We start from the raw sequence: 27,619 nt of genomic DNA on the forward strand, positions 1-27,619 counted from the left end.
AACGAGGTCAGAGGGCCCTGTGGACCCAATCGATCTTCAAAGGAGCGTCCGCTGCTCGGCCTAGAAGGCTGTTAAAAATGCCCCTAACCGAAGGCAGAAGGTCGTCATCACCGGTTGCCTCCGGAAGGCCACGGATCCGAACGTTGTTGCGCCTATTCCGGTTCTCCTGGTCCTCGATCTTATATAGAGCCGTTCGGTGAGCGATCGTAAGCTGGCGGGTAGTCATCTGAAGAGATCGTATGGCGGACGCATGTCTGTCTAAGCGTTGTTCCATCTCTTCTACACGTACCAAAACCTGAGATAGGTCCGAACGAACCGCCGAGACCTCCTTTCGAATCGCTCGTTCAAGGTTCAGCAGCATCGAAGCTAAGTCAGCCTTAGTCGGGAGATCACTCACCCTAGTAGCTACCCCGGTGGGTCCGGCCAGGTCTCCCTCGTCCTCCGATTCGGCCGAGGTGTCAGGCGAGCGTGGTCTGTGCTCCGGCCTAGCTGAAGAGGCGGGACTGTGCGCTATCAGCGTGCTGTGCGGCGAGCGGCCTAGTCCATCCTGGTCTGCAACATCCTCGGCCTCCGTGGATAAAAAGCGTTTGATAGTGCCTGTAGCTGTACCCTTCTTAGGTAGGGACTTGCCGTTTTTATCCCCATGCTTGGGGTGAGCAACAGTGAGAGTATCACGATGTAAAAGATCAAAATATCTGTGCCGATGCCGGAGCTCCCGCAAAGCACGTCTGCTCTAGTGCATCGCTAGGCCATGCCCCCAAGTCCGCTCATTTTGAGCGCGTCTCCAGGTAGACTGGGCCAGCGAAGGAGGCGTCGCTGGCCCTGTCACCTGGTATGAACTTAAAGGGGAACCCCTATGCCGAAAAAACGGCGTGGGTGTCCCCCCCTAGGTCCACATCAGACCCTTGTCCGAGCACGCTATCCGGCCGGCCAGGAAAGGGGGTGGGGATGAGCGAGCGCCCCCCCTCCCCAAAGCACATTGTCCCCATGTTGATGAGGACAAGGGCCTCTTCCCGACAACCCTGGCCGTTGGTTGTCGGAGTCTGCGGGCAGGGGGCTTATTGGAATCCGTGAACCCCCTTTAATAAGGGGGCTCTGGATACCGGCCCCCCCACCCTATGTGAATGAGTATGGGGTACAATGTACCCCTACCCATTCACCTGTAAAAAAAAAGTTAAAAAAAACACAACACACAAGGGTTAAAATAGTTTATTGCACAGCTCCGGGGGTCTTCCATCTTCGGGGGTCTTCTCGCCGGACTCCTCTGCTATCTTCTGCTAGCTCTTTTATTAGCGGAGGAGCCCGGCTTTTTTCTTCGCCGCCGCACTCTTCTTCCGAATTCGGGGGTCTTGTCCCCCTCTTCGGGGGTCCTGTCCCCCTCTTCGGTTCTTCTTGCCGGGCCACCGCGCCTTCTTCTAGCTCTTTTACAGGCGGTGGCCCGGTCTTCTGTCGCCGCTTTTGCCATCTTCTGTTCTTCTGTTCTCTTCTTCTCTTCTTTTCTTCTCTTCAGATGTTGCCTCGTCGATGTCTCTGCTCACAATGATGGGGACGTGGTGCGCGGCGACTTATATAGGGACATCACCGGATGATGTCTCCGCCCATTATGATGTCACAGTCCCAGATGAGATAGTCCGGTGGACTTAGTACGCCGTATTAGTCCGCTGAAAAAGTGACGTGTGTGGGCAAGTAGCTCGTTCGAAATGTCAGGTGGACAGTCCGGCGGGAAGTCCTTCAGACTAATGCCCTGTACACACGACCGGACTTTTCGAGGGACTAGGTCCAACAGACTTTCGACTGAGTTCTGACGGAGTTCTGACAGAGTTCTGACGGACTTTATGAATGAACGGACTTGGCCACACACAATCACACCAAAGTCCGACGGATTCGAACGTGATGACGTACGACTGGACTAGAATAAGGAAGTTCATAGCCAGTAGCCAATAGCTGCCCTAGCGTCGGTTTTTGTCCGTCGGACTAGCATACACACGAGCGGATTTTTCGGTAGGAACTGGGTCCGGCGGAGTTCTGGCGGAAAAATTTGAAACATGTTCCATTTCTAAAGTTTGTCAGACTTTTGCAAATCAAAAGTCTGCTGCAGCCCACACACGATCGATTGGTCTGCCGGAATCATTCCGTCAGACTTTTGATGTTGAAAAGTCCGGTCGTGTGTACGCGGCATTAGCCCTTGTACACACGATCGGCGATTCAGACGGAATGTGTCCGATCGGAGCGTTTTGTCGGATATTCTGACTGTGTGTGGTCTGCATCGGACTGTTTCCGTCGGACCAAATTTTCCAACTTGCCGGAAATATTTTCCGACAAAATGCTCAGATCGGACATACTCCAATCATGTGTAGAGAATTCCGATCGGACAAAGTGCCACGAATGCTCAGATCAAATTCCTAGACCAAAGCTATTGGCTACTAGCCTGAACGTAGTCCCGTTGTAACGAAATAACGTCATCACGTTCTGAATGATCGGATTTTCCGACAACTTCGTCCGACCGTGTGTATACAACAGTTTCAGGCAAAATCCGTCGGACAAAATCCGACGGATTTGGTTGTCGGAATCTCCGACCGTGTGTACAAGGGCTAAGTCCATCGGATAGTTGGCTACGTGTGTACGCGGCATTAATGTAGCTTCCTGGAATGTTAGGGGCCTTGGGATTAAAAGGTTAAAAGGACAGCAGTTCTCTTCACACTTGAGAGGGGTCGGATTGATTTGGTCTGCTTGCAGGAGACGCACCTAACAAGAGATACGACAGCAGGCCTGTATGGTGGGAAATTTTGTTTTCAATATCATTCAGTGCATACCTCGTATTCTAGGGGTGTAAGTATAATCGTTAGAACCGGGGTGCGCTTCTCCTGCAGGGAAAGCAAGATAGATACAGAGAGATGGTATGTGTTCCTGTACTGTCAGATAGCAAACAAACCATATATTGTGGCCAATCTTTATGTTCCACCTACTTTTAAAATGGAGGTTCTATATAAATTGGCAGAATTTCTCAAAGAGGATATACCGGTTATAGTGGTGGGGGATTTCAATGAAGTTATGGATAAGAGTAAAGATCGATTTCCCCCGGGGAAACAATCTGATAAAGTTTCTGACAGACGGTTAGCCCAATTTATGGAAGAGCTGGGATTGTGTGATGTCTGGAGAACCCAGAACCCAGCGAGGCAGCAATATTCATGTTATTCTAGCTCATATGCAACATTGTCAAGAATAGACATGGCCTTTGGAAATGGGGACATGGTGAAGCTGGTTAAAAGCATAATATGTGCTACCAGGAGAGTGTCTGACCATTCACCATTAATAATTATTCAGTTGGAAGGTCAGAACTTCCCAGGAGCATGGAGCATAAGCCCATTTTGGTTGGAGTTAATGAGGGAAACAACAGAATTAACATTAAAATTAAAGGAATTTGTAACATTGAATAAGGGCTACGCAAGTGCAGGGATAGTGTGGGATACCCTGAAGGCTTTTTTCCGTGGGTTAATAATACAACAAGTAGCAAAGATCCAAAGGAGGTCCAAGGAATGGGAGGAGGTAACTGGGAGGGAAGTGGTGGAGTTGGAAAATCAATATGTGGTAGACCCAACCCCAGAAAAAAAAGAGAGGTGGCTTAAAAGTCAACAAAAATATCATAACATCATTACCAGAAAGGCAGAAAACAAGCGTCTTTTTCAGACCCAATGCGCTTTTGCTGAGGGGGAGTGTGCAATGCGCTTTTGCTAAGGGGGAGTGTGCAGGCAGTTTTTTTGGCCCGGTTGGTGAAAACCAATAACTCCCCATCAGTAACTGCAGTAATTAGGATGCCGGGGGGAGAAATTACTTCCCGGACCCCTGAAATACTGGATGCATTCAGACAATACTACGCAAATTTATACAAATCCAGGGTGGGGGAGTGGCAAGAGAAATGGATAATTTTTTTAGGGGGATGCAGGTACCAGCTCTCTTAGAACAGGAAAAAAAACATGCTAGAAGCCCCATAACCATCGAGGAACTGCAAAGCGTAGTGGCTCAGATGGCTAACCAGAAGTTCCCCGGCCCAGACGGTCTTCCTATAGAAATTTATAAGCAGTATGGTGAGGTGATGCTTCCAGAGTTACTGAAGATGTTAGGGAAAGTGGTCGCGGGAGGGAGGATGCCCTCCTCAATGGCAGAAGCCACAATAATGGTTATTCCAAAAGAGGGGAAAGATCAAATGGATACCTCGTCCTATAGGCCAATATCTTTATTACATGCAGATGCAAAAATACTGGTGAAAGTACTTGCTGCCCTGGTGAACAAATATATACAAAAGCTTATACACCCAGATCAATTTGGGTTTATTACCAATAGAGCCACTAACATCAATATAAGGCAGGTATACTTGAATCTTCAGATTCCGACGCTGAATGGGGGCTCATGTGTTGCCGTCTCTCTGGATGCTGCCAAAGCTTTCAATAGCCTGGAGTGGGACTATTTGTGGTGGGCTCTGGAGGTGTTCGGGTTTGGACCCACCTTTATACGTTGGGTAAAAGCATTTTATAACACACCAAGCGCTAAGATTAGGATTAACAATGCAGGGATGCCCCCTGTCACCTCTGTTGTTTGCTTTAGCAATAGAGCCATTAGCAATTGTGATAAGAACAGCAAGGGGGATACAGGGATTTAAAAGAGAGATGGGGGAAGAAAGGATTGCATTATATGCAGATGACATTGTGTTCTTCCTCAGAGATATAGACTCATCCTTGGCGGTGGCTATGAACATTGTGGAGGATTTTTGGAAAATATCAGGCCTGGTAATTAACTGTGAAAAATCGGCTTTGATGCCTGTAGACCCAATGAATGCCCTCCCATCCTCAGTGGGGCAATTAAGGGTGGTAGATAGGATGAGTTATCTAGGAGTATGGTTAACAAGGAACCATTATCAGTATATTGAGGATAATCTCGCCCCCTTTTGCTTAAATTCAAGCGGAAATGCGACATTTGGAGCCATCTCCCCCTGACAGTTGCTGGAAGAATCAACCTTTTTAAAATCCCCAGTTTGGATCGGAATGGGATGGTTCAAGAAAATTGAAACACTGTTCCGGGAACTAATCTGGAAGAAGTGGCAGGCTTGTATTAGTTTACAGATATTGCAGCTACCAATAAGAGAGGGAGGAGCAGCAGTGCCACATCCGCACAGCTATTTTTTGGCTGCCCAGCTGCAGCATCTTAGGGGATGTAACATACAAGGGGAGAGCAATAAAAATGTTCGAATGATGTTGCAAGGAGCCCGGCACAGTAGCTTGCTGGAAGCTCTGGAAGCAGATTCCCTACCCCCCAGTCCCCCCACATTAAAATTAGTAACAAAAGTGTGGCAGGCGGTTAGGGTAGTAATGGGCTATATGGGGTTAACAGAATATACTCCAATCTGGGACAACAAATATTTTCCAGATTTGATTCCCATGGGTAAAATAAATGAGTGGGAGGCTTGCGGTATTGGAAAACTCATGCAACTATATGAAGAGAGTAGTCTGTTTAATTTGAAGAACTGAGGGGATGTATAGTATCCCAAGCCAATCATTCTACTGATATCTTCGAATTAGACACGCCCTCAGCACCCATTTTAAAACACAAGGGGTGGAATGGTGTGAAGTACCTCTTACAGAAAAAATCGCCATGACAGGATCTTCCAAGGGTTTAATATCAGAGATATACGAACAGATATGTAGCAAATTTATCAATGGGGGAAGATTGGGCAAAATTAAAAAGGGATGGGAAGAGGACCTGGGAGAAATAATAACAGAAGAACAGTGGAAAAGGATATTAAATCTGAGTTCCCAGGTGTCAGTTTCTCCCTCACAGAAAATGTTGCAACTATTCTTGCTACACAGAGCTTACTATACCCCAAAGAAACTTTTTCGGTACGGATATAGACCTGATGACAAATGCCCAAGGTGTCAAGGAACAGATGATCCACATGATGTGGAGATGTCCAAAATTATTTAGGTATCGGAAAGAGATACTTGAGGACATTAATCGTACCTTTGGGCTCAAACTGGCCTGAACGGTACTATATGTTTGTTGGGGAAGATAGAGGACAACAGTGTGTCAGTAAATAGTAAAACCGCAGCAATCAGAGGCCTATTACAAGCACAAAAGATAATCTTTGAGACCTCCGACTTTAGAAGAATGGAATAAAGTGATGGACGCTACAGTATAGAGGGAAAAGGTGACATTTATTAGACGGTGGAACCTGGATAAAGTTCTTAAAAATCTGGAAGCCCTGGTTAGATAAAATGGGATGTCCTCCTTAAAGGAGATACTAGGGGGGAGACCATGCCCAAAGACTAGGTGGATACAATCAGGGAATAATAGGGGGGAGCGGAGAGGGGGACCGGAAGTGGTAAATGAGAGAGAAATAAGTTAGGAATAAGAATATATACTACACTATTAGTAAATAGATATGGTGTATCATTGTGATGCTCAGCACTTTATTACAAGGGAGATTCTGGGGGAGGTGGGGGGAGGGATGGACCATAAAAAGGTTAGTGGGGTTAAAAAAAAGAAAAAAAAAATTTTTTTGACTGGAGCTACACTTTAAAAATGTATCAGTTCAAAATTACAAACAGATTCTACTTAACACAACAAACCTACACAGTCCCTGCCTGTATACTGCTGTTCTAAGTATATAGGGCCTGGGGACCCCACGCCTTTCTTTTTTTAATATGGGTACGGGGTTCCCCTTAATATCCGTACAAGACCCAAAGGGGCTGGTAATGGGCGCGGGGGGGCTACCCATGCCATTTTCTCAATGATTTTCATCCATGTTGCCGGAACTAGACATTACATTAAAACCGCAAGCAGTTTTAAATTACTTTTTTTTCGTTCAATTTCATTTTGTACAGGTAGTGTTCTAAATATGGGAAACACGTGCCACTTCACAGGCATACTATAGACACCCTCCAGGCACGATATTTAAAGGAATATTTCACCTTTTTTTTTTCACTTTAATCATCATTAAAATCAGTCAATCCATGTCGCCTGGGGCAGGAGCTGGGTCCCCAAACCCTTTTTAGGACAATATCTTGCATATTAGCCTTTAAAATCGAGTCGCATAGACTTTAATAGGGTTCTAAAGTTCAAGCAAATTTTCGGTCCGTTCGAAGGTTCTGGTGTGAACCGAACCAGGGGGTGTTCGGTTCATCCCTAGTCGGCACATCTACGCGGACAAGGTTGTTGTTTGCAGGCCAGATAAAGACAGTGCTGTGTACTTCATCACTACTGTGCAAAACTCGGGCAGTCACCTGCGGAGTCCCTTAAGGCTCTCCTTTGTCACCCGTTCTCTTCAACATTTACATTCGCCCACTCCTTCAAATCATCAGATGCTCAGATCTCTGCTTCCACTCTTACGCTGACGACACGCAACTTTATTTCCGGATCAATGGAAAAAAAGATCACCAACAACAACTTGAAAACTGCCTCAAATCAATAGAGGACTGGATGACCACCAACTCCCTCCAGCTGAACGAATCAAAGACAGAGCTTCTTATCTTACACCCAAATCATAAGCCCGCAACCAAAACCTCCTGGTCTCCACCAACCGTCTTTGGGCAGACTATCTCCCCAAAGACCAAAGCGAAGAGTCTCGGGGTTATTTTAGACGCACAAATGTCAATGGATGCGCAAATAGGATCTGTAGTCAGTCGATCTCACCATCTGCTGCGCATGCTTCGCAGACTCATCCCTTTTATCCCAAAGAATGACAAAGCAGTGGTAGTTGGAACAATCATTAATTCACGACTGGACTACGCAAACTCGCTTTACATAGGATTACCACAATATCAACTTGCGCGATTACAACTGATCCAAAACACGGCGGCAAGGCTGATAACAGGAAAAAAACCCTGGGAATCCATCTCTCCTTCACTGAGGAGCTTACATTGGCTAACCGTAAAAAATCGAATCACGTTCAAGACCCTTTGCCTCAACCACAAATGCGTGCATAGAGAAGCTCCGCAATACCTAATGGAGAAAATAAATCATTACACACCAAACCGCAGTCTTCGATCAGCCAACAAAAACCTCCTCCTCGTGCCCAAAGCCCGGTATAAATCCAAGGGTGATCGGAGATTCGCTGTCCAAGGGCCTCGGCTATGGAATGCTCTACCAATCAACATCCGCCTGGAAGAAAATCACCTGGCTTTTAGGAAAAAACTCAAGACCTTCCTCTTTTAGCAGATGATCAAAGCTCGTCACAGCGCCTAGAGGCGATTCAGTTCGCATTGTGCGCTATACAAGTATTTCATTCATTAATTTATTCATACTGTGGATGAAAATGGAAGAGACTTTGTTTTGCCAGATCCCCGATTTTACTGGTGAACCGCTCTTTGAACTGAGTCTTTGATTGCAAGAAGTGTTTCTCTACCTTTTTGTTGCACTGTTCTTGAAAGTGTAAGGACTGTGGGTATTTAGGCAGGTCAGTTGCTAGAGAGCTGCGTGTCAAGATTACCACATGGGTCACAGTACTTACTTTCAGGGAAGGACTTGCAGTTACAGCGGCTCTGGCCACTAGGTGGCATGGGTCGGCGCAAAACACAGTGGTTCTTATGTTTTATAGAAAAAAAAAAGGGTTTTAGACTTAGAAGAGAGAATTCTATTGAGTCTGGGATAGAATTCTGCTTTATAACAAACAATCTAATATGTGTTTGTATTGCTGTTGTGTTTCTTTTCAGGATGCACCTAGATCATCTGTCAAGCTGCCAGAGAAGGGGTGGTGTAGATAGATAGGATTGGTTGGTATGTGTACAAGCCTATTGATGTGAACTGTTTTATGTGACAAATCTTAAACATGTTGTTATTCCTTTTCCTTTCCCTATCCCAACACTTCAAAAAGCTCAGGTACTTAAAACATTTTTTGTAGTGTTAAGACTTTTTTTTATCGAGATGATGAGGACATCGTCTAAATGACCGGAGGGAGTGTGTAGAACCGGTACTCCTGATGAGTACGTGCTATGTCTGAAAATGTCGTTTTTTCCCAAAACTGTAGTTGAGTTTTGGGGTTAATTGTTCTAAATTATGCTTTGGCATCAGTTTGGCTGGGCTTTATTGAGGTTCTGCCTGGTCATAGGTGGGGTTTGCACCCGTGAGAGGCATTAGAACACAGTCTGGTTGGACGCATTGGGTACCAATCTCTCTCTCTGAGCCAATCAATGGGCATGTTGTCTCACTGGGTATTCCAGGAGGGGGTACTTAAGGTGCTGAGGTCACATGATTCTGGGTTCCGGTCCATAAGTTGTTGCTGACTCCGTGGTCCTGGTCCTCCTGACCAGCCCCCAGAGGCCCTCATGGCCTGGGGTGCGGATCCATCCGTTTCCAAGCCTCGGAACTGGCTAGTTCGAAGTGCAGTAACTGGAAGGAGGATGCTAAGGTGTTGATCTGTATCCTCCACAGGGTTCCAACATCTCCAAAGTTCCAGTAGGATGGACAGAAGAGATTCAACTCCAACCACAAGCCAGAATGATGAGCAAGGGCAAGCCCATGTAGAGGATCGCATGAGGAACAAAAAAGAAAAACAGCTGCAGTCCCCTGAGAATCCAGATCCACTGCCACCATAATGCAGCTCATGTGTCACAGTTTGGAGACGTTGGAACCCTGTGGAGGATACAGATCATTCCTCCTCTGATTGGAAGACCTACAGTAATTTTTACGGCCGTTAGACCCGTGGGGATCTGTCCATTCCTTGATGCCCGTATGACCTCATGGTTTTGATAAGAGTACCCATCCTGTTCTTCTTCACCTAGAACTCACTGCTTTGAGACGTCCTCAAGATCTCTTTGTTGTTTTCACCTCGTGTGATACACCACATTTCACATCCTGAGTGGACTTTAATGACTTTTTGCATATATTTACTATTAGGACTTTATTGATTTTCTTTTCAATACTTGACACGTATGTTCACCACACTTTTATAGCGCTACATTTATTGTTTATTACAACCTTCTTTTTAGCAGGGAGAACAGTGAGTGTCACAATAGTGACATCCCCAAATCTCATGAAACTAGTCAGAGGCAGCAAATACATAAATTATCTTCCACTGCAGATGTACAGCTAGCAGGTTCCGGAACAAGAGTGTTTAGACCCAAGAAGGAATTTGAGATAAAAAGCACATTTTTCAGGGAACTGCATATGTACATTTCCCATTTCTAAATGCTTTCCTAAATGATAGAAAATAATTTCTTAAGTTTCAATTGATTCAAGACCATTCTCAACAAGAGTTAAAGCTCTTGCTAGGAAGCAGTTATAGTTTCTGTAGCTCCTGCCTACAGTTCATAATCATGAATGTTCTTTGCAGAATTCTAATCAACGCTACCATGGATATCTGAGTAATAAGTACAATGTCCATTTCCAAAGCTATTACCCACAATTCCAGTTTATAACCTTCCTTTAAACATAGGGAGGGACATTCATCTTATAAGCTACATATATATATTAAATTAGTACCTTTATTAAATAATCAATTATAGAAGCCATGTTTAATTTTTTTTGGCCCAGCAAAAACACCTTTGTCCATTTGTAATTACAGAACTATAAATTGCATTCAAGTTTTTTCCAACTCTGCTTTGGTTTTTCACACAAAGGCTGAGTCAATTTTTTTGACCTCACCTTTCTTTACCTCTATCCCACATATTTACATCTTTGTTTAGCTCCTAAGAGAAGACAGATATGTAAAGGAGGGGGAGGGTAGACAGTTGAGTGACAGGTGAGTATTAGTGTAGGGTGTGAACACGCTGAAGCAAAGTCTCATGCTGAAGAGCACAGGAATATATCTACCTAGCAAAAAGAAATCTCCCATTAAGGTAAATATTGTCCTACATTGTACAATATAAATCCAAACTTTAACATGATAAAGAATTGCTGATTGAGCATTATTGCAGGCAAAATCTTGATTAACATCTTACATGCATATATCAATATGGAAATGTACAATTTTGGCTTATTTGCAAAAACAAAAAATGTTTCCATTTTGTTTTTTTGTGCACATTTTCTAACAGCATTTACATAATTGCACATTAGCTATTGAAGGAAAACTTTTATAATAAGCAAATAATATGCATTTGCGCAGCCATGGAGTAACATGATCCGTCGTCGGAGGTGCAGGAGGTACCATTGAGTTTTGTCTCCTTTTACCAGCAACTTTACAGTGCTAAGTCCATTTACACAACTGATAAACAATCAAATAAGCAATTAAAACATAGGGAAAAAACAGGCTGAGGTGCCCAAGAGCAACTGGGGTTTAAGCTTATGTAAATTCCAGCAAAAATATGTATTTGATAATCACATTTGTGCAAGTACCTGAGTCATTTTTTAATTTAATAAATGTATTTCCAATACTTGTATGGTGCTACATTTACTGTAATATCTAAAAAGTATAGCAACAGGGAACTTGTCCCAACTTATCAGACAAAAACTACACTGCATCTGTTTTTCTTGGTATCACTGGTTGACCTTATGGTATATGAGAATAGAAAACGCTTTCATATTTAAACTGCTCCAAGAATACTGTTAGGCAGATTTACTTAAGGAGAATATTTCCTCAAAAGATTATGTGAATTTTCACTTTCATTATTTAATAATGTACAAGAAAAAAAAAAAAAACACATTGGTAGATATGTGTACTTAACCACTTCAGCCCCCTTCCCGACCAGAGCATTTTTTGCAATTCTGTACTGCGTTGTTTTAACTGAAAATTGCACTGTCGCTTGACATTGTACCCAAACAAAATTGAAGTCCTTTTTTCCCCACGAATGGAGCTTTCTTTTGGTGGTATTCGATCACCTCTGCGGTTTTTATTTTTTGCGCTATAAACAAAAAAGTGCGACAATTTTGAAAAAAAAACATTTTTTTTTTTACTTTTTGCTATAATAGATATCTCCAAAAAATATATAAAAATGTATGTATGTATACTGATTGGTTTGCGCAAAAGTTATAGCATCTACAAAATAGGGGATGGATTTATGGCATTTTTATTATAATTTTTTTTTACTAGTAATGGCGGCAATCTGTGAATTTTATCATCACTGCAACATTGCAGCGGACAGATCGGATACTTTTGACACTATTTTGGGACCATTGACAATTATACAATGATCAGAGCTAAAAATAGTCACCGATTACTATATAAATGTCACTGGCAGGGAAAGGCTTAAACAACTCAGCATGTTCTAACTGTGGGGGGATGGGCTCACTACAACATGACAAAGATCACTGCTCCCGATGATAGGGGACAGTAGATCCCTCTCATGTTGCTAGGCAGAACAGGGAAATGCCTTGTTTACATAGGCATCTCCCCATCCTGCCTCTCCTCACCTCAATCGCAGGCCGCCGGTGAACATTGAGTTTGCAAATCCGCTGGCACGCACCCACAGTGTTCGGGGGGCACGTGTGCAAGCTAGGCTGGAGTTTCAAAGGGACGTACGGGTAGGTCCTTTTGCCTGCCCATGCCATTCTGCCGATGTAAATTGGCATGTGGCGGTCAGCATGTGGTTAAAGTGAACTGGGATTTACTTTTAGCGTTATGGGATAAGTAAAAATGTACACACTTTAGTCAATCAGCCCCTGTTTGTAAACACCAGGGGAGGCTGTGTGATCCCTGTGCTGGATGCCTACAGAGTTTATGCTTTTAGGATACCTCTTTAATTTGTGAAATATCTATAACCATGGGGGAATTTATGAATTGGATGCCATATGTGATTCAATATATGTGGATTTGAATCCTGACCCTACATGCTATCTATGTCTGCTGTCTGGAGAGTTGAAATTAGAGCGAGTGAAAACCTCTGACATCTATACAAGTAAGGACTACACAATTATGCAAATTATTGTCTAAAACACTGGCTGAGGCAACGCAGTATGCTTGGAGAGACAAGCGCACAGATACGTGATATTATACACCTTTTCTGATGAAGCAGATTAGGAGAAATCTGTCAAGCAGCTACTACAATTCCACTTGTGATCAGCTCCACATTTTTGGAAGCAAAATAGTTGCTTCTAGCGAATGGTTTAAAGATTGTCAGTATGGACAATATCTGTATGTTGATAATTCTATACACAGTTTGGGATATGTATTTTAAATTTGTTTTTTCATTTTGTAAAATAAAGGTGATGTGTTTTATGATGCAATTTGAAGTCATCATGATCTCGCAACTCCTTAAATGTCCTTTCTTGTGAATACATTATACAATTTTCTTGTACAATTTTCCTTTGGATTTACCAAAGCCATATGATATGAGGTCAAACCTAAGCACTTTCAATTTGTATGCAATCGGGCAGGCCCTTGCTTTATATAGTTGAAGGTAAATCTAAAGGAAATTGAATAAGAAAATTGTATAATATATGGCCAGCTTTAACTGGCAACAAGTAGAGTGATTACCAGAACATAACCAGCTAACATCTGTCACTGTTGACTAGTCTTTCCTGCTTTTGTAAGGTCACTGGAGTTTCTTCCTATATTTTCCTTCAAGTTTCAGATTACTAAATGTTCTTGTCTGGTTTTTCTGCATTATACAAATAACTACATATGTAATGTAAATAGATACTTTTTTTTCTAACTTCCAAAACAAACTGGATTTGATGCTTTTTACTATAGTCATTTTAGTGCTAAATTACATGGGCAATAACAATGTTGTGTTCTTGATTGAATTAAACTTTAGTTCATTCTAGGGAATAAAGTATGGAGTTATTCCTGTAATGAGAGAATTTAGTATGCAAATTCCTTTTATTATTTCACATGCCTTTATTTCATTTTTTGTTAACATTCACATGCAGATTAAGCTGTCTAGCAAAAGTGACAGTTGCACGGCGGGATACACATAAAACAATAGTGGTTATTAGGATTCATACAAAAGATATAGAAGCATGTTCCTGTAATCAACAGGTAATATAACTGTGTTATAGGGGAGACTCAGAAAAACAAAAACTGCTGGGTTGACAGACTGTATCATATAGCTAGGAATTACCTTTATTTGCTGTCTATATTTACAAGTGGTGAGACTACAGCCACGATGAACTTGGGTTTGGTCTTTCATTTGGTCTGAACCCAAGTTTATCTGAACTCGGAAGTTAGCCCTGATTGTTGAGCCAATAATGAGCTCCAAACAAGAGATTCCTTACCCCACAGCTGACGTACACAAGGGATGAGGATGCTTGTGACATCAAGATATGACCATGATGATGTAATTGATCTATATGGCAATGTGGTCATATTAGGTAAATAATGTCACATAGAAGGAGGGTGTGGGGCCAGCGACATATGATGTTGTACCAGCTGTTGATTCCTGGTGTGATGCGTTTTGCCTGTGTTACTCTGTAACGTTTGTGATTATGTAACACCCTCCTAGAAAGGTACTAGAATTAGATAAATTGATTTAGTGCTGGCTCACCATGTTCTTTGGAGCTGTGTTTTTGATAATTAAATTTAGCATGTCGCACTGTAACCAGTGTGGCTGCAATTGCTGGGTCAGGTTAAATGAGCTGGCTCACTGTATTCAGTGCAGATGTGGGTCTGATTAGTTACGTCTGCTCAGTGTTTCAGTTGCTGCTGGGGTTGATTATTTCCTCTGCTATGCAGAAGGTTGGAGAACTCCCTGGAAGATAGGAGTGAAGGAATGCAAATAGCTGCATGGATTTTATACAGTTCCAGCCAATCCCAAGGAGCTGGGCCCTAATGGCTTGTTGGGTAACTGTATATATTCTCTGAGCATGCTGAACTCAAAGTCTTTTCCTGCAGATGATCAGTCCAGCCTGGAGAGACTGTAAGAGACTGCATACATGTGGGGGGGGGGGGGGGTGACAGACAAAGACAGGGGGGTGACAGAGAAAAGGGAGGTGACAGAGAGAGGGGGTGACAGAGAGACACAGAGGGGGGTGAAAAAGACAGAGGGGTGACAGAGAGAGAGAGGGGGTGACAGAGAGGGATGATGGGGGTCAGAGAGAGGGACATAAGAGATCTGACAATCAAACCCTCAAAAAGAAAGGGAATATGGAAGACCATCAAACAATTAGAAAAGAAAAAAGATATAGTCATCAGACCGGCGGATAAGGGAGGAGGACTGGTTATATTAAATAAAGCGGACTACGAAGAAGAGATGGCTAATCTCCTCAATATACCAGATACTTATAAACAACTGAAGAAAAATCCAAAAGAAGAATACAATAAAAAATGAAAAAATTATGTCAATAAGGGTCTAACTAAAGAGATACTTAATAAAAAGGAAGCGAGGTACTTAATACCTAATGCACCGAAAACCCCAGTGATATATTACGTCCCAAAGATCCATAAAAGCCAAACACATCCCCCAGGAAGACCTATAGTAAGTGGGATAGACTCTTTATTTTCAAGACTGGGTGCTTACGTTGATGGATTTCTACAACCATTAGTAGCTGAAGGTAAATCATATTTGAAAGATAGTAGACAGCTCCTGAAGGAACTTCAAGATATTAATATAGAAGAAAAGGACATATTAGTAACAATTGACGTAAATTCCTTATACACGAATATTAAACAGAAAGACGGACTGAATGGGGTTAAGTGGGCCCTTCACAAAAAGTCTAAACTGAAACAAGAACAAATTGATTATATATTAGAAGGATTGGATTTAGCAATGTCCCACAACCACTTCTGGTATAAAGGCAAATACTATGTCCAAACAAAAGGAGTAGCCATGGGGGCAAAGTATGCACCCAGCGTGGCAAACCTTTTTCTGGATCACTGGGAGGAAGAACAGATCTATGGAGTACCTAGGAAAAATCTTAAGATGTACAAAAGGTACATAGATGATATTTTAATTATCTGGGGAGGCACACACTCAGAACTACAGTCCTTTCTAGAGGAGATCAACCAGAACATTTATGGAATCACTTTTACAGGAAGTTGGGATGACCAGAGCATAGATTATTTGGACTTACAGATTTTTAAATCAGAGGGGTCTTTAGGCACTAGAACCTTTTTTAAAACTACCGATCGAAATGGATACATACCTACCTCAAGCTGCCACCATCTATGATGGATTGGCAATATACCCAAAGGGCAACTCCTGAGATTGTACAGGAATTGCACCAAAAAAGAAGACTTTGATAAACAGGCGGAAGCCATTATCAGAAGGTTCATAAACAAAGGATACAAAGAATCTTATTTACGGGTTCTTAAAGAAAGCGTAACAAAAATGGACAGAAAACAACTGCTAGAAAATAGAACAACCATCAAAAAGATTAAAGACATAGAAACTGCCTTTTTCACGGGCTTCAATAGGCAGCATAAGGAAATTGAAAGGATCATAAAAAAACGTTGGCCTATCTTAAAAAAAGATGAGCTACTGAAACAAATACTGCCCAACAACCCCTCTTTTATTTATAAAAAAGCTCCCAACCTAAGAAATAAACTAGTCAAAAATACAATTGACCTCCCACGAGACATTAAGATTGCTAAACATCTAAAAGGATTTTTCAAATGTGGCCAATGCCTTCCCTGCCGCCAAAGCAAGAAAACTAATAGAAAAATTACTAAATTTACCACAACCACCAATGGAAGAGAATTTTGCATTAAGGAACTCATATCCTGTAAGAGTACCCACGTGACATACGTCATAGAATGTCCCTGTCATAAACAATACGTGGGAAGAACCACACGTGAATTGCATGAGAGAATCAGGGAACATATTAAAAATATCAAAAAAGGATATGACAAACATAGTGTCTCACGGCATTTCAGAGATTTCCATAACCAAGACCCTAAGCAAATGACTTTTTACGCAATTGATAAAATCAAAGGACATTGGAGAGGAGAAGACAAGACTATAAAAGTTTCACAGAATGAAACCAGATGGATTTTCAATATGGAGACTTTGCACCCCGCCGGAATGAATATTGACTTGGACCTTAATTGCTTTTTAACCAATTTTTAACCAAAACATTTAATGTTTTTTATATAAATAACAGATTTAGGTCGAATGTAATGCATTCAACAGATACCAATATTTTTATTGGTAAATAGATGAAAAAGTAAATATACTTCTGAGATTAAGCAAACGTCAAAGACACTCTTATAAACTAATTTTTTATATATATAAATTTTAACACATTTTATATTTTCCTAAGGCCCTTATTTATTTTATCTATAGAAGTAGAAATATGGGAGTAGGACAATTATTACTCCCTTTATGTTCCTTTTTCTACATTTCATATTTTATTCACACATTTTTTATTTTTTTATATATACTTTTAAGGACGAATGTTATTCATTCATAGTTTTCAAATAATATATAAGACATCCCCTTCCATCAATGACAGACACAAACTATTTTCTATATATTCCCCTCTGAATAATTAATATTTCTAAAAATAAAAATATTTTTATAAAAAAGTTAATATATTACAAATGAGTTCATTATAAATAAAAACTTGCTGAAAACCTTCCCTTTCCCTCAAATAATATTGGTATAAATGCAATAATAATATCCTTAACCTGTTAAATCTGTGACATTAAACATTATAGCTGGCACTTTTAATCACACATCTATAATTTATAATTTATAATTTTTAATTTATTCCGTCACCAGTTCTGGTAATAATCTTTAATTCTGCAAGTCCTAGGAACTTCTATTAGAATGAATAAATAGATAATATTACTTTGTACCCCATAGTTTAATCTTGATATTCCCTACATTTTTATATATCCAAAAAACCCATATATACCCAATCAGTTTTTTCTTCTGTTTTTTTTCTTCCGTTATTCCCCTCTACTTTCGAAGTTCTCTTACCTGTTTTTATTTTATTTTTATTTTTATTTTTAATTTTATTTCCATATTTACATTTATATTTTTATTCATTTGCATTTAGTTTCCATAATCAATAGTGGTTTTACGGTGTAGTCCCAGATATAGAGGAGTAATGTCCAATCCTTGTTCGGACAACAAATCAATTGGCTCAACGCAGGCGCAATACTAAACCTCCTGTGCAGCCCTGTATTAGTTGTATTTACGCTAAATGAGGGCATTCCCCTAATAAATATGGCGGCGAAGTTCCGCGCATGCGCGATTGGTACATTACACCCTATATAAACAAAAAGGTGTATGAAGATGGCCGCTCCGGATGACGTCTGTATGACGAAACGCGTAGGGCGTGGCCAGACAGCGTACACCTTTAGCTTAGACGGCGAGGAAGCCGAGCGGGACATTTAAAAGCATACAGCAAAACAAACGTGATTACATTTGATTGCTTGTGAGTAGTTTTTAGCTTATTCAAATAAAATTCATATTTTAAACGTATTACACCATGGATATGCCTCTTCCTTGTTATATATAAACGAGGCACACTACACCCACGGAGGAACGAGGGACTCCCCAGCACCACAGCAGAGGCAAGCCAGAGAGCGACACAGTGGCTTATACTGTGAAGGCTGATCCACCCCGGATGGGGTCATACCTCTGGTGAGAGCAAATTTCATAAGTGGTCACCGAGCACTGGGAGCAGCAATTGAAGTCACCCCCTCCACCCCTCCCCCACATATAGAAGATTTTTTCACCTTTTTCTGTCATTTTTGTCATTATTTTTATTTTTATTTTTACTTTTATTTTTAATTAATTTTATTTTTATTCCCATATTCATATTTTTATTTTTACAATTTTTTTTACTAATTTTTATATCAATCTCTTTCATTAATTTTATAATCAAGTTTTTATTATATTTGTTCCACTATTTTGTTCACCTGTGTTATTGACATACACATTTTTATTTTTATTTTTATTTTTTCACGGACTTCTTACCACATGATATTTTTTATATGCGCATATGGAGATATAATATGATTGGACACTTATTTTGTTTTTTGTGCATTTAAATAACGGCACATGTTTTTGTCACTGGCACTTGCACTTTAATATTGGAATTTAAGGAATAGCATGCTTGAATAACTATTTATGGTTTATATATTTTGTATGGATTATTGATATTTATTGACAAGTCTATATATAGGAACAATTATTGTAGAGTTCTGCACCTACACATTTTTATTTTTATTTTTCATTTCTATTTCTATTTTTACTATTTTTATTACTTACCAGCACGCTGAAAAATGTATGTAAATTATCTTTATCTATTTATTTAGTTTGAGTTAGAAATGGTATAGCGCCAAATCTATTTTCTTCCCTTATTTCAGAGAGAGGGACACCCTAGCCCTGTCTGTAGTCCCTCAAGTGCCCCTATGTCCCAGTGGTGTGTGTAATGCTCAATACGGTGCCTTGCATGCTAGTAGGATGCCCATGGTGGCCAGCACTTGGTAAGACCCATTTTCATTCTGGCTGAGGACAGGAGGTGCTCTGTTCCTTCCATCGGATCTATGATGTGACATGGAGCGGTCCCTGGCTGCTTGCATTTCCTGCCTGTCCTTGTTCTCTGAACCCCCTGTCAGTCTGTCCTCCAGGTCTGGGAGCAGTGAGGAGGTTTAAGGAGTCCAGGGGTTCCAGGCTCTGGGAGGCACCGGGGACATTGTCCCCGCTGTTCCTGGCTTCTTGCTGCTCTCCTGTCCCGTGGATTCCATCTCTTGGGCCACTTGCTCACACTATGTAGACCGGGCGATGTCATCCTGCCCACCCCTTGAGGCCTTCGCTGTCCCGCTACTCGTACCAGCTGTCACCGGCCCTGCTAAACTGTGTACAGGTGCAGGCAAGGCCAGCCACCAACGCTAGGATAAAGACAGAGTGGGGAACTCCTGATCCGATCCCTGATTCCAGGGAGGGGGCACTTGCGACCCCCTTGCCCCTACCTGCAGACACCCATGTAGCTTTGGGCTTTTGGGAAGGGATGTGTAGGTTTGTCTGTTTGCCTTTATTCACAATCTATTGCCAGTTTATAGTTTAATACAGTGGTTTCAAAAATGCGGCCCGGGGGCTGGATATGGCCTTTTGCTTGCGTTTATCTGGCCTTTGGGGCACTACCTTGCTTTATAAACAAAAAAAAGAGTGAACATTTTGAAAAATAAACACAATATTTTGTATTTTTTGCTATAATAAATATCCCCATTTTTTTTTTTAAAAAAGCTAATTTTTTCTCAGTTTAGGCTGATTTGTATTCTGCTACATATCTTTGGTAATAAAAAATCACAATAAGCGTATATTGTTTGGTTTGCACAAAATTTATAACATCTACAAAATAGATTTATATCATTTTTATATATTTTACATATATATATTTTTTTGTAACAGGATTGTAACATTAACACATCAGACACTTTCGACACATATTTGGGACCATTGGCATTTATACAGCGATCAGTGCTATAAAAATGCACTGATTACTGTAAAAATGTCACTGGCAGGGAAGGGGTTAATACTAGGGAGGCGATCAAGGGGTTAACTGTGTTCTCTGTGTGTTTCTAACTGTGGGGGGAGGGGACTGACCTAGAGGAAATGACAGATCGTGATTCCTAGTTATTAGGAACTCACAATCTGTCTCTCCTCACAGAACAGGGATGTGTGTGTGTTTACACACACACATCCCTGTTCTGCCTCTCGTGCCCATGATCACTCGTGCCGACCTGCTGCAGTATAAAGCGGTTAAACGATACCAGCCAATAAAATTTAGGTTTACTACAGTGAGTTACCAGTTGGTTGCCATGGATTTTTGCATCTTGTACATCCTTGTTACTCTTTGCACTATAATAAAGAATGAAAACCGTTGATGTCTAATAGACATATATTTTGGTTCGAAACATTTTAAACATAACTGAAGCCTCAATATGTGTAAATATATACAAATCAGTGCAAATAGTGTAACACTGGAGAGACACTTTATGGTGGTGGACTGACTGGAATCCTGTTTTACCAGTGTGGTAAGCTTTAGTCTTTGCCATATTGTTCAGGTATATATTAATACCAGGATACCGTAATAGTTATTTATTTTATTGCAGTGATTAAAGATGGTTGTGTCAAAATCATGGACTATGGTGAGACATTTTGAAGGTGTTCCAAAACTGGAAGACTTCAAGCTAATTGAGAATGAGTTGCCACCACTTAATGATGGAGGTAAGAGATCATTATTCTTTTGAAAAATATGTCTTAAGAAAATGTGTTGACACAAAATGGTAAGGATATACCTAAATTATACATGGATGTGCTTTAATAAATACAGGGAAATAAAAGCCTTTACAAACACTTTAATATAACTTTCTATGTTCATATTGCTACAGTCATGTATTGCTATTTGCTACACAATGTTTGAGACAGGGAGTGAAGAACAACAAACTGATCTGAATGAATGAATGAATGACTTGTATAGCGCTACCTATACGAACTGAATCGCCTCAGGGCGCTTTTTCTTGCCACCGGTGTTCATCTGCAGCTATTTGTGTGGTCCTTTAACCTGTGTCCCGACACACTTACAACATTGACATACACATACACATATTATGGCCAATTTTTTTGGACAGGGTCTAATTAACCTACCAGCATGTCTTTGGAGTGTGGGAGGAAACCGGAGTACCCGGAGGAAACCCACGCAGGCACAGGGAGAACATGCAAACTCCAGGCAGATAGTGTCGTGGTCGGGATTTGAACCAGCAACCCTATTGCTGCTAGGTGAAAGTGCTAACCACTACACCACTGTGCTGCCATTTGATCTGTATGGGGTTAGGTCAATTTATATTCATCAATAGGAGTGACCTATTTATTTTGTGTTATTTTCCGGAAGACTGGTGCACTCAGCAAATCCAAATGTTTTATTCAATTAAATATATGCATGGACATTTGTCTGATTTGAGATCTGATGGAGAATCTAACAATTCGTTATTTCATTCATCAGAATTCATGGGCAGAAGCATTGTTGCTTCTGAATTTCTGTGCATTTGCCAGTTTGTGTGAATGCACACCTCTATCTACAAATATCTGCATGCATTTTCTAATTTTCTCAAATTCCTTTTAGAAACCAGTGAGTAATATGGGAGTTTATATGTACATTCTAGGGTCAATTAGACACAGAAAATGAAGATATATAAAAAATATAACAAACATCAGTTAAAAAATGAATTTTAAAAACATATTCACGGATTGAACAGCCACATCTTGGCCTTGGGATCCGATTGATTAGCCAACGCGTTTTTGAGGGTAAGACCTGCTTCATCAGGGCCTCAGATCCTCTAAAAAGTACTATAATTATAAACAAAACAGATATACATAAGACATTTGTTAGTTAAATGGTATCATGTCATGAAATGGTGTGGTATCATCATGACACATTTAATATAAATTTTTATAAAGTCAACATACAATGTAAGGAGGTATTATATCTACCATGAAAGAAAGGGAGGGGGAAGGATGGATCAAAAGCTTGCATTGTCTAATCAATAATTTAATAGAAATGTAAATTTGTGAAATGTAACTCAATCTTTATTTAATATGGAAAAGCAGTTCGCAATTCATCATAATTAGCTGTAAGAGTGCAGTGCTGGTAATAGATAGACTGCCAGGGCTGTGGAGAACAACACCAAAGCCTCCAACGCTACCTTATACCCAGGAATAGAAGATATAGACATTGGCATATCATGTTCAATTAGGGATATAATATTTTGTAAATATTGAGAAGGGAAGAAGGGGGATCCCCTATATGGGCCTTATATAACTTTTTATAATATATTGACACCTTACTATATTTATAACTTTTTTTCCTTTATAAGGACACCTCTACCATTCACTTTAGCTCCAGTCCACAGGATATACACCTCCTTGTAGCAACACAATTCGGTTTGGTACTGTTTTTTCCTCCCTTCTATGGAGCATAATAACTTTTTCAATCTTGATATACCAAAGTTATGGTAAGAATATCTCTACTGTGTATGAACAGCGATCTGTCATCTCACCTACACAGTCCCATCCCGCCTTCAGTTAGAACACAAACTAGGGAACACATTAATACTTTTTTTTTTAGTAATTACCATTGAAACATTATTTACAAATGAAATACATTTTTTATGCTTTTTTTAATGCTTATTTTTTTTGTTTATAGCGTAAAAAATAAAAACAACAGAGGTGATCAAATACCACCAAAACAAAGCTCTATTTGTGGGTGAAAAAGGGCGTCAATTTTGTTTGGGTGCAACGTCGCATGACTGCGCAATTGTCAGTTAAACCAACGCAGTGCCGAATCGCAAAAAGTGCTCTGCTCAGAAAGGGGGTAAAATCTTCCAGGGCTGAAGCGGTTAATGATTTGAACATTTGGCTCATATTTTGTTTGCCTGACGTGCTTTTTTTGTGCTTTCAGAGCTCCTACTGCAATCAGAATTTTGGAGTGTTGATCCATACATGAGGTAATTTTAGAAAATTTAGCAGCAGTTTGTAGTGAGTTTAATATTGAAATAAATGATTAAAAAAAACCTGACTACTTTAGACTGGATGTTGGCAGACACTTTCACAGATGGGTTCTTAAATCCATCCACTGATACCAATCACACTGCACAAATAAATACAGACATACCCCACTTTTAAGTACACAATGGGGTTTATTTACTATTAAGCTGGAAAGTGCAAAATCAGGCTCACTTCTGCATAGAAACCAATCAGCTTCTAACCTCGGCTTGTTCAATTAAAGAGGAGCTGCACCTAAAAAAAAAATATTAAAAGCCAGCAGCTACTAATATTGCAGCTGCTGACTTTTAATAAAATCACACTTACCTGTCCCAGGTTCCAGCGATGTCGGCGGCAGATGACGAGCGATCGCTCGTCTCGCTGCTGCCACCGCCGCCATCCTCTGTCAGGGAATCGGGAAGTGAAGCATGACAGCTTCACTGCCCCGTTCCCTAGTGTGCATGCGCGAATCGCGCTGCGCGTCTCTTATGGTCCCCCGCTGTGTCTCTGGGAACTGTGTGTTTCCCAGAACACAACGGTGGGGGGGGGGGTGGGGCGTCTGCGGGGGTTCTGCGGCGGTCTGGCCGGAAGTGTGTGCAGTTACCTGGATTATCCAGGTAACTGCACCCCCCTCCCCCCTGAAAGGTGCCGATTGTGGCACCGGAGGGGGGGGCGGGATCAGAATAGCGGAACTTCCCCTTTAGGGTGAAGAACCGCTTTAAGCTTTGGCAATAAAACCTGGAAGCTCATTGGTTTCTATGCAGAAGTGAGCCTGATTTTGCACTTTCCAGCTTTAGTAAATAAACCCCATTGTGTGCTTAAAAGTGGGGTATGACTGTAATACATTCAAAAAGCTACCATTGACATTTGGTTTTGGATTTAATAAGAAATGATGATACTATTAAATCAAAATTGTAATTTTTGTATGCATTATACCTATTCCATTGAAACTGTTCTGTCATGGATTGATCTATCAAATGTAGTTTGACTTTTCTATCTGTCCTATTTTTACCAATGTTCTTGTATCATAAAACACTGACATTTGATATCTTTCAGGCCATACAGTGTGCAAGCACTAAAGGATGGGGATGTTATGATGGGAACCCAGGTTGCCAGGTATCACGTTCATTTTCTTTTGATATACATTATATCTCAGAGACTGTGCAAAGGATTATATTACAAAGCACAGCAAAATCGTTTTTTTCAAATGAAATGAAGGCATTTTTTTTTTTACACTTTTTTTTTTCAAATGTAAAAAAAAATGTTAAAGGATAAGTTCACCTTTTAACAAAAAATAATAAATGCACATTTTGTTGCAGGTTAAAAACAAATGTGCATTTATTATTTTTTGTTTCTGGAGCATCTAAAGCATTGCACAAATGTTCAGAAGATTGCTAGTGCCACGCAGGTCTCCTGCAGATCTGTCAGTGTATCTGGGTGCCCATACATTGTACATGCAAGCAGATACACATAGCTCCCAACTGTCCCTGATTTCGAGGGACTGTCTGATTTGATGCAATGTCCCTCTGTCCCTCTTTCCCCCTCATTTGTCCCTCATTTTGGTCTGATCTATATAGTTGTATATAATGTGCACTTTTTATCTTTCAAAAAGTGTTTCCCAGTGCTAAAATTTTCACACAAATTCTAAATGGCTGCATTTGTAAAAAAAAATTATTTTAATGAATTCTCCTTTACGGGGGTGTGGCAGGAGGTGTGTCCTATGCCTACATACATTTGCTAGTAGGTGTCCCTCATTCCCATCTCAAAATGTTGGGAGGTATGGATACAATCTGACAGGAAGACTCAATGAACTATAACAGCGATGTGGTAGTTCATTGAAAACTACAATCTGACAGCTGCAAAGGTTGTGGGGGCTTGTAGTTTGCCATTTACAGAGGACTGTGAATGAGTGACGTTCCTGGGCAGGTGAAGCAGCCCCCGTCTGCCATTTTTTAAATTAATTGTGACAGCCAGCTGGGGGGGATAGGAGCCACACTAGCTGTCACAGCAGGGGATCGCGGGGGGGGGGGGTTTGGGAGGGTTGCAGTTTGTTAGCAACATGTTACATGTTACACCCTGCATATGGGCATGACATGTAGAATAAGGTGAAATTATCCTTTAAATATTTATGGAAGTACTAGCCATTATTTTGCTGCTGATTTTTTCCATCTCTAAAGCTGGTAGTACATGGATTGTACCCCAATGACCAATTATTTTTAATTAATTTATAAATGATATAGAGGTTGGTATAAATAGCTCAATCTCAGTTTTTGCGGAAGAAGCAAACTACTCACTAGGGGGAGAACCTCTGGGGGAATCAAGAATGGAGAAAGATCTGGGGTTCTGGTAGAAGGCAGACTGAGCAATAGCATGTCAAGCTTCTGCAAGCAAAGTCAACAGGCTATTAGCTTGCATTAAAATCAGGGCCGGTGCTACCACTAGGCAAACTACGCAGCTGCCTAGGGCGTACTGCTGCCTAGGGGCGCCCGGCCACTGGTGTTACTACTCTGTTCTCTTTGCAACAAGCATCTGGGCACTGGTGAGGCTGCATTGATGGTCACTGGTGAAGCTGCATTGATGGGCACTGGTGAAGCTGCTTTGATGAGCACTGGTGAGGCTGCATTGATGGGCACTGGTGAGGTGGCTTTGATGGGCGCTGCTGAGGCTGCATTTGATGGGCGCTGCTGAGGCTGCATTTGATGGGCTGCATTTGATGGGTGCTTCATTAAAAAGGTGGGGTATACATGGGCAGGACAAAGGGGGTGAAGACAGGGGTGGAGCTGGGGGGGGGAGGGTGTCAAAATGAGGTTTCACCTAGGGTGTCAAAAATCCTTGCGCCAGCCCTGATTAAAATATGAATTTACTCCAGAGACACAACTATAATCCTGCCACGTTATAAAACGATGGTTTGGCCACATCTGGAGTATGAAGGATGTGCTGGAGCTGGAGAGAGTCCAGAGAAGGGAAACAAAATGAATAAGGGGACTGGAGGACTTCAATTACGAGAATTGGCTACAAGCACTAAATGTATTTTCCCTGGAGAAGAGACGCTTGAGAGGAGATATTATAGCGATATACAAATACCTCTTCTATGCATTAAGGTGAAAAAACATCTGACAATACCGGTCCCCCCAGCCTCCCCGTTTTACTTACCTGTGCCCGTTGCCCCTGCTGCGCTCGTCCTCGTTCTCCTCTTCGCCGCTGAGCCTGGCTGTTGATTGGCTAGAGTGGATGGATTGAAAGCAGCGCAGCCATTGGCTTGCACTATTGTCAATCACATCAAATGACGCGGTGGGCCAGGGGGCGTGGCTGAGTGATACAGTGAGCGGCTATTGCCATTGGCTGTATCACGGGAGCGCGCCCGTGAGAACTATCCACCTTGCGAGAGAGCTTGCATGAAGGTGCTTAGTACTTATGGGGAGGAGCCGAGACAGCCGCCGAGGGACCCCAGAAGAGGATGTTCGGGCCACTCTGTGCAAAACAAGCTGCACAGTGGCGATAAGTATAACATGTTTGTTATTTAAAAAAAAAAATTGCCTTTACAATAAGGTGACCAGATTTTTTAAATTAAATTGGGGACATATTTATTTTTATACTAGTAATGGCGGCAATTAGCGACTCTCTACCCGTCACCACCGCCGCCCGCCTCACAGCCTGTCAAGTCTTACTCTCTGGGCCCCGGCTACTACTTGGTGGGGAGCGGAGGAAGAACACTCGGCCAGGGAAGGCAAGGAGATGGGCAGGTGGCTGGCTGGGACTTGAGCCAAGGCAGAGGAACATGCGAGCAGGTGCGGAACGGGCATGCACCCAAAACTGAAGAAATATTCTCTCCGCTCTGACCAGCACATGATCATCAGAAAGGGGCACAGATAATGAAAAAAATACACCCCACCCCCTAAGCTCGTAGGAGCGGCAGAGTGGGGAGGGTGTAATTCAGATTTTTATTTTTTTTATTCTGCACTGATTATTCTGTCTTTGAAATTGCCCCAGCCCCTGTTCTAATGCAATCCGGGGACAAAACCGGGGACAGACTTGGTTCGGGGACAGTGTCCTCAATCCGGGCACTGCCCCCGGAAACCGGGGATGTCTGGTCACCCTACTTTAAAACCCCTTTAAGCTGCGTAGGGAGTTTTTCACTTTCAGGGTGATAAGGATGTGGAACTCTCTTCCACAATTGGTACTAAAGGGTTCCCTTCGTTTTCATCCCAGACTGGTGAGAGGAAAGATTCAGTCAAGTTAGAATGATTTTGATGGATGAGTTT

At 41.5% G+C, this 27,619-nt stretch overlaps 1 protein-coding gene across 2 annotated transcripts in view; it reads left to right on the plus strand.

The window, feature by feature from the left end:
* LOC143974141 (prostaglandin reductase 1-like) overlaps window positions 1-27,619 on the plus strand; it is a 77,728-nt gene that overhangs the window by 18,763 nt on the left and 31,346 nt on the right. Inside the window, exons 1-4 of one of the 2 annotated variants that reach the window (XM_077475253.1) lie at window positions 10,670-10,826; window positions 20,930-21,044; window positions 23,275-23,320; window positions 24,414-24,473. In XM_077475253.1, the coding sequence (XP_077331379.1) occupies window positions 20,939-21,044; window positions 23,275-23,320; window positions 24,414-24,473 (212 nt within the window). In that variant the 5' untranslated portion in view covers window positions 10,670-10,826; window positions 20,930-20,938. Of the gene's footprint in view, window positions 1-10,669; window positions 10,827-20,929; window positions 21,045-23,274; window positions 23,321-24,413; window positions 24,474-27,619 lie in introns of those variants that run through there. The other variant, XM_077475254.1, reaches the window with a different exon arrangement.

The sequence above is a fragment of the Lithobates pipiens genome, unplaced genomic scaffold (assembly GCF_037356315.1).
Source record: "Lithobates pipiens isolate NorthernLeopardFrog02 unplaced genomic scaffold, aLitPip1_a1.2 Scaffold_13, whole genome shotgun sequence".
Taxonomy (NCBI): Eukaryota; Metazoa; Chordata; class Amphibia; order Anura; family Ranidae; genus Lithobates; species Lithobates pipiens.